The 15899-nt window shown below is 34.3% G+C and overlaps 1 protein-coding gene and 1 long non-coding RNA gene across 2 annotated transcripts in view; one reads left to right on the top strand and one right to left on the bottom strand.

Annotated features, from left to right (window-relative positions):
• The window catches only part of LOC149479529 (uncharacterized), a 187088-nt gene that overhangs the window by 145315 nt on the left and 25874 nt on the right, over positions 1-15899 (bottom strand). The window lies entirely within an intron of this gene.
• On the top strand, positions 730-14441 carry woc (zinc finger protein without children). Its single transcript, XM_089708229.1, has 20 exons — positions 730-1021; positions 1538-1961; positions 2296-2534; positions 2844-3021; positions 3798-3938; positions 4229-4399; positions 5240-6508; positions 6713-6986; positions 7153-7261; positions 7347-7455; positions 7682-8317; positions 8585-8749; positions 9210-9451; positions 10494-10704; positions 11098-11223; positions 11749-11870; positions 12186-12324; positions 12504-12603; positions 13042-13217; positions 13740-14441. Exons 2-19 carry the CDS (start codon positions 1586-1588, stop codon positions 13214-13216), a joined length of 4782 nt encoding a protein of 1593 aa, XP_089564355.1. The 5' UTR covers positions 730-1021; positions 1538-1585; the 3' UTR covers position 13217; positions 13740-14441.

Genomic DNA, 15899 nt, shown 5'->3' on the forward strand with positions numbered 1-15899 from the left:
AATAACGTTCAAAAATATATTCTAAAAATTTAATAAAAACAAAAATAAATTGACAAATATGAAATATTTAAATATATTATAATACATTAAAATATTATACTAATATAATAGCTAATAACAAACTGATAGTTTCTTCTTATAAAAGAGGATCTTATTTTCAGAAAATTGTTAACCATCTACGTTTTAATAGTGCTTCACTCTTCATTACACTATCGAAAAGTGATCGAAAAGCATACCGACTCTCAGTACACATAATTTTATTTAGTTACAAATAGACATATTTGACGAAAATCATTCTGTTCATAAGTGAAACGCATTATAAATTGCAATCATGTATCTTATTTAAATAGATTTTCATTACTGACTGTAGTTTACTTAAAATAAGGTTTTACCTTTTTCTTTAAAGATGAAAATCAATCTATTTGATGTTCTCTACGTATTTAAATTGTTGTAATCAAGGTTGTAATAGTACATCCCTTGTTTAATCATATTAATTGTTAAATATAATTATAATTATAGAAATTAAACAGCAAAGTCCACAAAAATTGGCAACAGATACTATCGCAAATTTTCATTTATTTTAACTTTTTAAATATCCAAAAAAACGACGAATTAGTATCCATTTCATTTTATAAAAATATTCTCGTGTTTAATTCGGTAATCATTATTTTATCGATACCATATACACATCACTATTAGCGATTAAAGCTTCTGCCTTCTGCCAAGCGACCAAGCGTCACTTAGTGCCAACATAAGAGCGAAAATTGGCCTTTCCATTGATTGCTTTTTATTCTATGTGAATTACGAATTTGAAGTACCTACTTACATTATTTATTATCACACGATAAAACAATTACCGTAGCAAATTCGAATGAAAAGCTTTATTATTTAATTCAATGCGAATTAATAATGTATGATGACGAGTTGACAGCTCCTTTCATATCCGCAATTGCTGGTACAGGTTGATTCCAAAATGGTGGTCGTTTGTTGTGCTTGTGATTTTTAGAATAACTGTGCATATGTAAGTATTACCGCGAAAATGTCCCAATTATTAAAAGTAGTATAGTTAGAACTATTATATCTATGCTAAAACTAATGTATGTATTAGCGTTTCTTTTTTCAGCTTGCATGAGTCTTGGACCCGCTAAAAAACTATTTTTTGTCTATACAATTTATTATATTAAAAATTATTTTAAAGTACAGTTTTTAACTATAAATCTGAGAGTACTGAATCGACTATTGTACAAAGTTAGTTTAAAAACTATTCATCTTCCCATGTATATCAAATAAGCGCGGGACATATCATGGAACTATTAGTACCGTTTTAATTCTTATTCCTCTGAATATCTATGCAATTTATCATTAGCATTTAAAATAAAATGCAGTTTTTGTGAGAAGTACGATATTTTATTCTTCTTCTTTTATTACGAACATATTCTTATATTTCTGCTTGCTACAACTATAACCTACAAATGTGCCGGGCGCGGCGGTTCTTCGTATACATTTAGCACAAATAAATGTAATTTACTGTTTGCAGATGTATATATCGTGGTCTATGTATACAAACTTCTAATAAGATATTAAAATGGACGAAAAGGAAGAAGTTGTTGAAAATTCCTCAGAGGTGGAAAACTCTACAAAACCCGAGGAAGAGAAAAAGGAAGATGTTAATGTTAAAAATGAAGAACCACCAAAAACTGTTGACGAAAATGGTGATACAAAAATAAGTAGTCATGAGCAAAGTGATTTAACTAATCACACAGATCAAACAAGCGTAGAAGAAAATAGCCAAAATGATAAACAGGACGATGAAGGACCTTCACCTTCACCATCAGGTGAAAAAAATACAGCTAGTGAAGAAAGTGACAAGGTTGATGAAGTGTTAAATGATGAAAATGAAAAAGATAAAAGTGTTGAAGATATTGAACAGAGTAAGAATGAAAGTGATAATGATAGTAAAGGTCAGTTATATTTAGAATCAAAAGTTTTTTTTTTTTATATTTATAATCTCATAAGCTTTTGCATTGTTGCAATTTGTTGGCACATTAGTTTTACATAAAAAATGTTTACATAGAATAGAACCTATTGATTTTAAAAACTTCTTACCCACCAAATCTCTAAAATGAACTGAATTATTAAACTATTTTTGTATTTTCTAGTAAATAATCACTCTGTATGAAATTTAGGAATGGGAAAAATATGTCCAAGCTATGAATTACTATTACATCTTTAGGGATTGAAATGACCCTTTAATTTACTAAATCTAACATGAAAGTATTTTTATTTTTACTTCAGCGGAGACATTAAAAGAAGAATCAACACCAGATGTAGGGTTAAGTACACAAGAGGGTACAAGCCAAGATTCTGAGGACACATTAAAAGAAACGCCCACAGAATCCAGTCAGGAAGAGGCCAGTGAAGCTAAAAATGAAACAGACATAGATAATAATGGAGACACAGATAAAGTACAAAAACCTGAGTTTGAAACAGCCCCCAATGTATCTGTGGAGGATTCTCAAGAAGATCACACACAGGTATATAATGCTAATTTTATAAAATTTAATTCAGCTGTGTCTATTAGTGCTATTATTCTTACGCTCAATCTCTATATTTTGAAAATCAATCTGTTATCAATAACTAGTTTGAATTTGTTATCACAATAAGAAATAAAAACTCAAGATTTTTTTATATGTAAATTATTGAATAATGAGTCCCTATGACGTTTCCATTACTATGAACAATGTTTCAATATTAAATTTGGCAAAGTCTATTCATTCATATAGCCGTTATATTATAGGAAATAAAAAACAAACATGTACTAATGTTAGTCTTACTCTTCCAAGGCATTAGATCCGTTTGACGCTTTGCTAAAAGACACCACGGACGCTCAAGCAGAGACAAGCACGCAGATGGCAGATGCCTCAACAAATATAGATGATGATGACGATCATAATGTAGATAGTGTTGATCATCACACTGATATTGTGGATAATGTGGATGGTGAAGATGATCAACATCCAGGTATAAAATATTTGTAATACATATCTATATATATAAAACTCAAAGGTGACTGATATAGTGATCTATCAACGCACAGCCCAAACCACTTGACATATCGGGCTGATATTTGGCATGCAGGTAAAATAATAATAATACGGGCATTTCTCCGCAACTCGACGTCAAGCGTCTATTTTGCGTTGGCATGCAGGTAGATGTTAGGACGTAGGCATACGCTAAGAAAGGATTTCCCGAAATTCTTGCGGGAACGGGGAAAAACGGGGATGCACGTACAAAGTCGTGGGTGGAAGCTAGTTATAGGATAAGTTACAAATCCTTTAGCATAACAACAGATTTTTATAAATTTCTAGCTATGTATAATGATATTGTTCCTCTTTTAGAAACTAGGTACTTAATTCTATTGTTATGAATAAAATAAGAAAAATTAAATAGCCCATAATTATGCCCATTTGCTTGCTCTGCCATAAATATGAATTTCATACAAACTACAGAATACATAATGATTTATTAATATCATCAAATTTAGTAATAATTTAATTAAATATAAACCACTATACATATATTTTAAGCAATAATTGAAGTGAAACTTCTTTATCGGGGTTGGACAAAAATTTAGTGTAACATTTTTGCGTTACGCCGTTCGCGTGACATTTTTGCGTTACGCCATACTCGTGACATTTTTAAGGTCATAAAGAAGTTTCACTTCTTACGTGTGTACTCTAGTACACGCATTCATTTTTTTTGTTTATTAATTTTTGTATTTTGACTAATTGCTGTAGATGAAAGTGTATCTGAGTTGACGGAGGAACCAGGCGCAGATGAGGAAGTGTGTCTCCTTCCCGACACTGAGAGGGAATTGTCGGAAGAAGATAAGGCTGAAGCGGAAAAGGTTTTAGCCGAAAAACGGAAACAGGCTGAGGGTAAGCACTTATAATAGTCAATTTTGAATATTTCTTTTTCTTTTTTTATGCTATTTTGTGGATTTAGAATTGTATGCTTATGTCAATCTAGTAGAAATTTCAGTTTAAAATAATTTCAGGTTTACAAACTTTATTGGGACGTAAAAGTTAGGAATAACTTATTTACTAAATAATAATATTTACTAGTCTGTGCTCAATATGCTTAATTTCTATAGTTGATATTATAGAATTTATTTTATAGCTTTCAATATAATACAGTATTATTAGATAGACTATTTTTATTGCAATAGACGCAGCATCAATAGCAGCGAAGCCGAAACTCGAAACGGAAACGCAAGACTCACAAACAGAAGAAGACAAAGAAGCAACAAACGCTAACAGTGAAGCTGATGGCGTTGAAGCAGCGGTTAATGAAGATGGCAATGAGGATGGTAATGAAAATGAAAACGAAAATGGTGGAGGTATGTGGAAAATTATTACAATTGTAAATCTATAATATAAAAATGAATCGCAAAATGTGTTGGTAAGCGCATAACTCGAGAACGGGTGGACCGATTTCGATAATTCTTTTTTTATTATATTCCTTGAAGTACCAGGATGGTTCTTATGTAGAGAAAACATAAATATGTACCACGGGCGAAGCCGGGGCGGACCGCTAGTTCTGTATACAAACTGGGGGTGTATGTGTAGTAGTGACACACCCCAGACACTCCATACAAAATGATCGTTTTGACAGTCACACTGTAGAGACTGCAAATGTGTGTGTTAACGCTTTATGGTTGGCACATTTGTGACTAGCGTAAAAAAAAATTCGCGTTTTTCTGATGAAATATATCCGTAAACAGCACAATATCTATCCATTTTCTACGAAAAACGATAATCACAAATCCAAAATAATAAAATTACTTTAAGTCAATTTGATTAATGTTGTCAATCTTCGTTGCGTATCGTCCTTGCAGAAAAATATGGCCCATTTTATGTCTGATCGCGCGGGGGTGAGGTAAGTTTAATTTTGGCGGGAGGCGGAGAGTGTCCGTTCTGTAGCGTTTAGCTACTATTATGTATTCTGTGGTAGTGATCTGTAGGAGTAGGGTATCATTCAAGTGAGTGAATAATATAATGGAATTTTACAATTTTGAATATCCTTAAAACCTCTACAACTCTCTCACAATCTGTATTTTAAAGTGATAATGTATATAAGATGTAATAAACTGAATTTCTTTATAAATTACAAAATTGAAATTAATTAAGATGTACTTAGATCAGTCGAATTAAACAATTAAAATATTGCGTGTTTTCAGATAAGGAAAATGACCAAGAGGAACCAGCGGAAGCTGAAGGGCATGGCCCAATATCAATAAGAGAAACTGTCCCCATAAAAATACAATGTGAACTTTGTAAAATTTCACAAACATGCAATTTTTTCTTCTGCACAGACTCAGATGAACGGAAATACTTTTGTAGTGAATTCTGTGTCACATCCTTCCAAGCTGAACATCCCGAGCAGTATGTATTAATTAAAAACAAATTTGTCATTGACGAAATAAACCCTAAAGATTGTATGTGCTCGGAATGTGAAGAAACGAAAACATGTTATTTCTTCTACAACTATGAAGGCGAAGATACTTATTATTGTTCCCTAAGATGCTTGCACAGCATGATGGCTGATGAAGTAGAAAAGTACACCTTTAAACGACGCAGGATTACAGTGGACAATGAGACACCCTCAACTAGTGAATGTTATTGTTGTAAAGAAACTAAAAAATGTAATTACCACGCTAAAAAGTATGGAGAAGATATATATATTTGTGATCAGCCGTGTTTAAAATCACTCAATTTGCAAGAGAATGGAAGGTATTTAGTGTCAAAGAAACGGTCGCCGCGCCATAAACGAAGTAATCCCATTTCTGTTAAAACACAACTTTTAAGGTTACAAGTTATCAGTAATGCAACTGATAAGTATTTGGACGAAGCATACAAAATCCAAGCAAAAACGCCGGCCATGGTCGCAGCGGCGAGAGAGGAACGAGAACGATCGTTTTTAAGAATATGTAGCCAATGTTCTTTGATCATTAACAAGGATGATAAAATGTTGACATGGGAGACTATGGACTTTTGTAACGAAGTGTGTTTGGGGCGGTATCAAAATAAAATTGGTTCTAAATGCGCGAATTGTAAGAATGCAGTGTTACATACGAGTTTAGGGAAGTATTGTGTGCGTTTCGGTTATGATATACGGCAGTTTTGTAACTCTGGATGCTTGGAAGAGTTCAAGAAGGGATTGAAGATCTGTTGTTACTGTCAGAAGGACATTTCTGGTGGTCATGAGGGCTTCCTCGCTCCGGTGGGCGATAAAGGGCAGTTCAAAGATTTCTGTACGCAGAGCTGTATGGAGAAGTTTGACCAGATGAGCAAGAATCCAGTGCCGCAGAATGTCTGGGCTAAGTGCGCGGTGTGCTCGATAGAAAAGTCTACGTCCATAGAGGTGGAAGTCAGCGAAGATGTGTGTCAGAGGTTATGTTCCGATCCATGTTTTGCGGCTTTCAAATTTGTCAACAATATATTTCCTGGTAATTATATTTTATAATGTTCTATATAAAATATCTTTCTGAATTATTATCTAAAAATACACAAAGGTGATATTTTTTTAATTTCATTCTTTTATGTGTCAAGACATTAAATTCAACAACTTAGTTTTTTGTGAATTATGTTAGATTTTCGCAGTATTTCTGGAATATTTACAATATATTTTAACAACAGTTTAAAAATTACAGATCAATGCCGCTGGTGTAAAAAGTACTTTGAAAGAAAAAGCAACAACAGTTTCACAATATATGACGGATCTTCCCCTCACCCCTTCTGTTCTAAGTCCTGTATGAACATTTATATAAGCAATTCAAGGCATATAGTACCTTGTAATTGGTGTAAAGTGAAGAAATATAATTTCGATATGATACAAAAGATGCAGCCCAATGGAGCAGTTATGATGTGCTCGTTGAACTGTTTTAATTTATATCAAGTTTCTATTAATGCTGTATCATCGAGAAGGTAATTTTTTTTATATTTAAAAAAATATACATAAACAAATTAATTTGATTACGATAGAAATTTTATACTTATTAATATGTACTGGATGGATCTCATTTTATTTTATTTTTTACTAATGTTATCGTTAAAAAATTGTTATTATATACTATATTTATTATTATTTAAGGACGAAATGTGACATGTGTAAACGGACGGCATTGGCGCAATACCACTTGACAATGTCGGATGCTACAGTTAGGAACTTTTGTACATACCAATGTGTTATGAGTTTTCAGGTAAATAATTTATAACTAGAATTGCCTTATTATAATAGTTATAACAATATAATATGAAAGTACAATTGTTTTTTATTCTATTCAGGGCCAATACTCGAAGCATGCGTTGCCTGTGGGCATGGGTGAACAAGCAGCCGATACAACTAAGGCAGTACCTACTGGAGTGCCGAGGCGAACGTACGCTAATAAAAATGGTGGGTAGTTTTGAATTTTTAAAATAAATTTGATTTTTGATTCACAGCAAATGTACAATTTAATATTTTTCACACACATAATATAAATGCTGCCAAATTTCGTTAATAATTATTTCTATGTATTAATATTATTAATAAACATTCAATTACCATCTATAATTACTATAAATAACATTTATTTTACGTGAATCGTGATCATATACTTATGTCAAATATATTTCAACAGCTGCAAAGAATCAAAACCGCGCGAGCACAGGCATGCCTGTCATATCGAATGTCCAATCACTGGCCACGCCTCCTGCACTAACACCAACGAGAGGCAAATCCAAACGCCAAGTGCAACCGGCTCCCGAACCAGAACCCCCACAAGCACCCAAAACTCCCCCTCCCCCTCCCAAACCTCCTACACCCCCACCACCTCCACCCCCCAAAATATACAACCACGTTATAGTCAAAACTTTACCCCCTCACGAAGTAGCGAATAAATCAACAATGGCTAAACCAATGATGGTCTCTAAAGGCGTATCTTGCCGCCCTCACCCGTGTACGAAAGAATGTCAAACCGACCCGAGCTTAGAAAGAAAGGTCTTAATACCGGTCCCTGTACCGATATACGTACCGGTACCGTGTGCGATGTGGTCGCTACCGTTCCCCATACCCGTACCTATACCGCTGCCTATACCGACTCCAGTTTTCATACCGACAACGAGGAATTCAGCGAAGGGCATAATGAAGGAAATTAACAAGATACATGATAAGATGCCGACGGATCCGTTTGAAGCGGAACTGCTTATGATGGCGGAAATGGTGGCTGGTGATAAGAAGAAAGATCAGAGCGATTCGGATACTGATGATGATAATGGTAAGTCTTTTCTCATATAGCTTTGGTTGAAACCTACTAATTTTGAATATTTCTTTGAGTGTATGAATCAGTTTAAGGTCATGCATATATATTGTTGTATAATTTGAACATTCAAAACAAATAAATGGAAATGGTTTACTTTGTGAAGTCTTATTGTAGTATGGTACTGTAATTTAAAACGCATCTATCATCATCCTTTTTAACTTATGTTGACTTCTTTATCTTTTACTTTCCTTTTATAGACTTAATAATTTCTTATTTATACAGAGGAATTCAGTCCAGTTACCGGCATGGACGGCAACAACGCCTTTGGTGAAGATATGTTACAAATGGCGTTGAAAATGGCCACAGAATATGAAGACCAGCCGGTTGACCTCGAATCCGCTATGACGGCCAATACTATCACACCCAGCTCGCATCCAGGCATGCCAGGTAAACGTTGTTTATGGTTATAAGTACTTAATTTGTTTCTTTTATGATATAAAATGTCCTTTTTTGTGGAGGATTCATAAAATCATCATCATTTTTAATTAACTGTTTTAGAGCAGTTGTAGAACCTTAAACGTTTCTTAAACTAGTTCGCTGCAATTTACATTTTGGTTGATGTATATTTTTTTTGTTCTTTGCACAAATTTAGGGATCTATTCCATTTTAGGGATTGCACATATTTTACATTTTAGACAACTTTAGCACATGAAATTTGTAGGAATATCTCGCGTTCAAGCGCAAATACTTATAATTTATAATAATAAGCAAATATGTTTGCTATCGAACATATACATATACAACTATCCGACATCATTCATCGGGGCCTTAACGGCTGGCCAGATCATCTTTTTTTCGATGGAGAAATTCACCTACCTCTACATTATTCATGTGACGTTTGTGCCAGGTCTAGAAGGCGAAGGCATGCACCACCACCACATGATGGTGCTCGAACAGCAGCGCGCAGTAGCAGCACTGCGCGCGGGGCAGGCTGCCAACAGTGCGGCGGGCCGCAAGCGCGCCCCGCCCGCCCCGCCCGCCGCGCCGCGCCCGCGCGCCAGCAAGCGGCGCCGCGACCCCGCGCCGCCGCCGCAGCCGGAGCCGCCGCGCGAGCCCGCCGAGAAGCCCGACGCGAACATGTGCCTCAAGGTGCCTAAAATATAATCATTGTAGTGGCACAAAAATACATTGATAAATTGAGTCAATTTCTTTTTTTTAACTAAATAGCGTGTTAATCCATCCATCCATCCATTCAAACAAAATTGCATCAAAATCGGACTAGTAGTTTTGGAGAAATATAACAACATTAATTTACACGAACACACATAAACCAACGCATATGCCGTATCCGCTTGTGGTCCGATAGTGGGAAATTAAAAAATTAATACATAATTTTATAAATGATCGCTGATCCGGCTCGAAGGACCATAAGGAAAAAATGTAAACTTACTGAAATTATGATTTAAACATGGTTAAATCACTCTACATATAAATAATGGTTTTGAATGTAAATACATTAAAAATTCTTATTAAAAAATTGGTTGTTGTAAAGTCGGTTTACTGACGATAGTTGAACGTGACAACGGCCGATTGTGCTTCTTTGTCGCTCGTTCCGCGCTCTCGCTTGCACTTCAAGCCTTACATGGAACGCCTCAGAGCGAAGTAACGCCGCATGAGTCATGTTTTTTCGTGCGTGCAGCCGGCTTTATCGAATTATAAGACGTTGTCACGTCAAAATAATTGTAGTGGCACATAAATCTTCTCGATAAATATACTATCTAACACTGAAAGAATTTTTCAAATCTGACTAGTAGTTTTGGAGAAATATAGCAACATGAATTAATATATACACACATCCTCTCATTCCTAACGCATATACCGTGTCCACTCTATATTGGGAAAATAATAGATTTATAAATGATCGCTGATCGGGCTCGAAGGATCATAAGGAAAAAATGTAAACATACTGAAATTATGATTTAAACATGGTTAAATCACTCTACATATACATATTGGTTTTGAATGTAAAGCAATAAATACATTCATCCATTCATTCATTTCACATCAATTCTTATTAAAAATATTACTCCGTAAATGTTAGTAATGTTCATTCTTTCCAGAGTAATATTATATCTTAAATTTAGCCTCAAAATTAAAAACTTAATCATTCAATTAACAATTACGTTCACAGTACACATTCGGCGTAAACGCGTGGAAGCAGTGGGTCATGACGAAGAACGCGGAAATAGAAAAGAGTTCCATACGACGGAAACCCTTCAAGTCTGAGATCTTGCAATTAACAGCTGATGAGTTAAATTATTCGCTATGTCTGTTCGTTAAGGAGGTGCGGAAACCGAACGGCAGTGAATACGCGCCGGACACTATATATTATTTGGTTTTAGGTAAGATTCTCTTATACTAAGGAATAGAGAGATACAAGTAACTCGACCAAAAAAAAGTCCTATGAATTTGCGTGCAAATGTATAGATAAAAAATTTCTGCAAAGAACAACTTTGAAGCACCACACTTGAACGAAATATGTATTTTATTAATATAAGAACAAGAACAATATCTCTCATATTGTTTTGAAATCAATATATTATGTATAAGATTTCTCTTCTATATAAGATAACTAGGAAACCAGGAATGCCGCACAGTTAGTTTCACCTATATTATTGTCAAGTTGCATCTCCGTCTATTACTTTTTGAGCCAATTCCTGTAAATACACATTATACAAAAATCATTCCTCTTTATAATATTTGCATATAGATTTGATTCGATATATTTCTTACAGGTATACAGCAATATTTGTTCGAAAACGGTAGGATAGACAATATATTCACGGATCCATATTACGAGAAATTCACGGACTGTTTGGACGAGGTGGCGAGGAAGTTCTCTGTGTTATATAATGACTCGCGTAAGTACAATTTACTTATTTTTATATATTAAAGTAATCAATAATTTACTTATTTTTATATATTAAAGATTTGCTTCTTAACTGTAGACAATTGATTCTTTAATAGAGCTATCATCCTAAAAATTGTGTACAAAAATATAACCATATACTAATTGTTACACTCTCCGATTTTATTAAGTTTCTAATTGTGTATTTTGCTTTTTTTGTATGTAATGTTTAAAAAAAGTATTAATGCATAAATCTTTCGAAGGACCACGTTGAAAGATAATAAAGTAACAGAAATTATGATTTAAACTTGGTTGATTTTCTCAATAATATAATCATTTATCATTATCTCATACTGATATCAATATAATGCTTTGATCCTGACTTAAAAGGTATTTCCATGAAGCGCTCTTGAAATTTTACGCTCAAAGCTCCTAGAGAAGTTTCACTTCTCAAGCACATTATACATAGTTTACTATGTATAATGTGCTTGTAACCGGAATTTTTATTAATTAATTTATTTTGTTTTAATTTGAACAGAATACATAGTAACGCGAGTTGAAGAGGAACACCTATGGGAGAGTAAGCAGCTCGGCGCACATTCGCCACACGTTCTTCTATCTACCCTCATGTTCTTCAATACGAAGCATTTTAATTTAGTTGTGAGTTTTTCCTTTTTTTTATATATTAAAATAGATTTGGATGCAATAAAGAAATAATAGTTATTGGACGCAATGAAAGACGATTTTTTTCACATCTGTATAATATATGATTGTTCTTATATTTTCCGTTATTGAAAATACCTTTAATATTTTATTTTTATTGATAATCGCTATAGTTTTACTTACGTTACTTTCTTGGTTGTGGAAAAACTCAAATACTACTTCGATTTGGAAAGCTTAATTACTTAATTAGTAATATTATTCGTCTGGTTTTACATTTTTAGTGCAATTAAATATGTTTTTACCAATTTGCAGACGGTAGAAGAGCACATGCAACTATCCTTCTCGCACATTATGAAGCATTGGAAGCGCAATCCGAACCAGCCGGGGCAGGCAAAGATACCCGGCGCTAGGAATGTGCTGTTGCGGTTTTATCCGCCGCAATCCGCTTTAGGTAAATATTTGTTCAAGTAACAATGGTAATGTTCATTAGTTCATTACGTTCAAAGTATTAAAATTGATTTCAAACAAGTTGTTAACTGACTTGCATGTATTCAGTTAAAATATTGCATTTAAAATGTTCTAGTTTTCACATAAGCTCGTCATTAATATTTATTTTAAAATTTATTACAGAAGCGAATTCGAGAAAGAAGAAAGTGTATGAACAACAAGAAAATGAAGAAAATCCACTGAGATGTCCCGTAAAGTTGTATGAATTTTATATCTCTAAATGGTAAGTGTAATATTGTATTTTTTAATATCGTGCATAATGTGATTATATACAGTGAACATGTTTTTAAGTTTTTTGCTCATTTGATGTCTGGTCCAAGCAAAGAAAGAAAATCTTTAAATGCAGTTCCATTTCTTTTTGAAATCAAAGGAATGTTCTACCGGCATGATAATTTTATTGTAGTTAAAAAATCTGTTAAGTTACATAATATTGTGCTACATTATATGTAATAAGATTGTATAATAAAAGTATTTCTTTTCCGCGGGTATCCTAATAGTAATTAGTTAGATTAGTCTCTACGTAATATACTACGTAAGGGACCTAATCGCGTACCCATGGAGATACCGCTGCCCTCAGCGGTAGCGGATAAATCTCCGGTTTGAATATGCCTTAAAAGTTCAATAAAAATGATTTTTAAACAATAATAATCTTGTAAAACAGTCCGGAATCGGTGCGCACACGCAACGACGTGTTCTACCTGCAGCCGGAGCGGTCGTGCGTGCCCGACTCCCCCGTGTGGTACTCCACGCAGCCGCTCAGCAGACACGCGCTCGCCAAGATGCTGCACCGCGTCAAGATGGTCAAGGAGATCAATATTGCGCTGCTCACCAGCTAAGGTATATATAGTGTGGAAATACCTGCAGCCGGAGCGGTCGTGCGTGCCCGACTCCCCCGTGTGGTACTCCACGTTTATTATTGTTACTATAAAGATAAGACAACTCTATAAAGATGTAAACTTCGCAATTCGCAACACGTGACGTAGGTATGATGACGTTGCACAACAGCGCGCGACGTTGCCAGCTGGTGTAGACGTGCCAACAGGCCTGCGACGTTGTCAGTTGGCGTGCGACGTTGCCTGATAACGCACGACGTTGCCGGCTAGCACGCGACGTTGCCATTTGGCGCGTGATGTTGTCAGCTCGCGCGCAATGTGATGCGGTTTTTAGAAAGCATCACGCAAGACTGAGGCACATTGTTGAGGTAGATTGTTGCACAACATGTCGCGCGCCAAATGTTGCCTAGTTACTTAAAATGTAAATTCACTTTCATCGAAATTCTTTTATAATATTGTGTTGAATATCTTCTATCCGAATTTACAAGTTATTGTTTACCAAATTTAATCACGAATCTTGTTTCAGATTACACATACGAGTGTTTTGACGGAGAACATTCGTGATAGCCTGAATATGATGGATTATGTTCTGGATATGTTTCAATAGTTACAAACGCTGTGACGGTGACTCGTATTGTATAGTGCGCTCTGTGTATTGTTGTGAAAATTACAATGTATATTTTTTTACTTTGTATATCAGCCTGCTGAACGGACAGCTAATGTTAATTTTAAATTAATACATAGATTATATCGGATCATTTTATAACGTTGCAATGATTGAAATTTATGACCTTTGTGTGGAACTGTTTTATGTACAGATGCGACTCAATCGATGTATATGAAGAATAATTTGGAATGGACATTTTGAAATTCGGGATTATCATTATAGTGCGGTTTCGAAAAGTATTTTGAGTTTGTAAATACGCATAGCGATCGTCGTTTATTACAATTAGAAATGTAAAGGTGCGTTTTCATTTTAACTGAATCGATAATTTCTTCGAGAAACCACTTATTACATGTATGTAATATAAAATACAAATTTGTATGGTATGTAGAAGTAAGTGATATGTAATTCCATTTTTTTTTATTTTTAGAAAATGAAGCACTCGTACAGTAATATAACATTCATTTAAAAAATATTATGTGACAGATAGAAATTTTTATTTTATTACTATACTAGGGAAAGAGTCAAGATTTCATATATTATTTTAAGAATAAATGCATCAACTGTTAGAGCGTATACGCACTATGCGGGTAGCCGCATTGCGGCTAGCCGTCCGGCTGACCGCAAGCACAATTATGTACGTAATATTCATTTCTATGCGCACTGTGCGGTCTGCGGTAGCCGCATCGCAGTGCGCATAGAAATGAATATAAGTGCTTGCGGTCAGCCGGACGGCTACCCGCAATGCGGCTACCCGCATAATGCGTATACGCTCTAAGGTTTAGGTAAGTTACTGCTGTGTAAAAAGAATACTGATTCTCATAACATTTGTTTTATTTTTGTTTTTCCTTCTACATAATATTACATATGTGGCACTTATTTACTTTACTTCTGAAAATATTATATGATGAAAAATAATACTTTATTGCATACTAAAAATCAATAACTGACTAATTGTTGCTATCTATAAAAGACAATAGTTTCAAGGTTTCAAGTCTATGAATAAAGGGCGGGAACTAACATGTTTTTTTTCGAAAACGCATTTCAATATTTTACTACCCCTAACCTGACATACAATATCCATACGTGGTATACACACACAAAAACACAAAACTTATGTTCTTACACACAACACATACACATTACACCATAACAGAAATGAAAAAGGGCTAGTCTCTTCAAACAAGATTATCTCGGGGAAAAGCATTAAAAAGGTGATAACTACCTTATCTATAAAGGATGCATTAGAACACTCTCTTCCCTCAAATTATACCAAAGACGTAATATACTACTACTTGACAGTGCACCAAAAAAAATATTTGTTTGATAAAATATGATCTACTGACAAATGCTTAGGGTTGCTTTTTCCTTATAAACGGAAGCTAACCAAAATGGTCCAAACGAGGTCTCTCAACAGTCTTACGTTTTAACAACTATACCAATCATTGATGTTTGTAGAAATGGTAGGTAGGGTGACCATGAATAATTTTGTTTGAGTTTGCACCATCTCACGCATTATGTATCGGTTTAAAATATTTAAATTTAAGACTTCAAAAAGGAAACCATCAAGCACGTATTAAGAGATAGGCTACATTACGATAAAATATGAAACCTGTCTTATTCAGCTATGTATGAAAATTTAAACTTGCGGTGTTTACACTTTTACGGTAACGCATAACTACGCACACTATGTTTTAGTTTATTTTTGAATACATTAAATTAAATTGCGTGTTATTAATTTATTAATATAACATGCTGACTTCTCAAGTAATTTGTCCCTTATTTTGTTTGGCCATGGTCACCTTATTAGAAAGAGACAGAGACAGAGCCATGGTGCACAGTTTATTTGCTTTGCTGATAATAAAATAATTTTTTATCTACAAATGTACTCAGACCATTCAAAGATAGATATTATATAACTACTTAAATAGAGTTTTACAAAGTAGTTCATAATTGAAACAATTATTGACTTTGTAGAAAGTTATCAAAGAATATTTATTTATAATCCACCTTCTAAACTGC

Source organism: Colias philodice, chromosome 20 (assembly GCF_061535455.1).
Source record: "Colias philodice isolate Cphi_HAF_F1 chromosome 20, ilColPhil1 Martin Lab GWU primary, whole genome shotgun sequence".
In the NCBI taxonomy this organism is placed as follows: Eukaryota; Metazoa; Arthropoda; class Insecta; order Lepidoptera; family Pieridae; genus Colias; species Colias philodice.

What these genes read in the sequence shown, in the direction of transcription:
- woc (XM_089708229.1), top strand. Translation starts at nt 1,586, where the DNA reads ATGGACGAAAAGGAAGAAGTTGTTGAAAATTCCTCAGAGGTGGAAAAC. An exon ending in AAAACGGAAACAGGCTGAGG is followed by an intron (nt 3,939 to 4,228) that starts GTAAGCACTTAT and finishes TTATTGCAATAG; the next exon opens with ACGCAGCATCAATAGCAGCG. An exon ending in TGTGTTATATAATGACTCGC is followed by an intron (nt 11,224 to 11,748) that starts GTAAGTACAATT and finishes TAATTTGAACAG; the next exon opens with AATACATAGTAACGCGAGTT.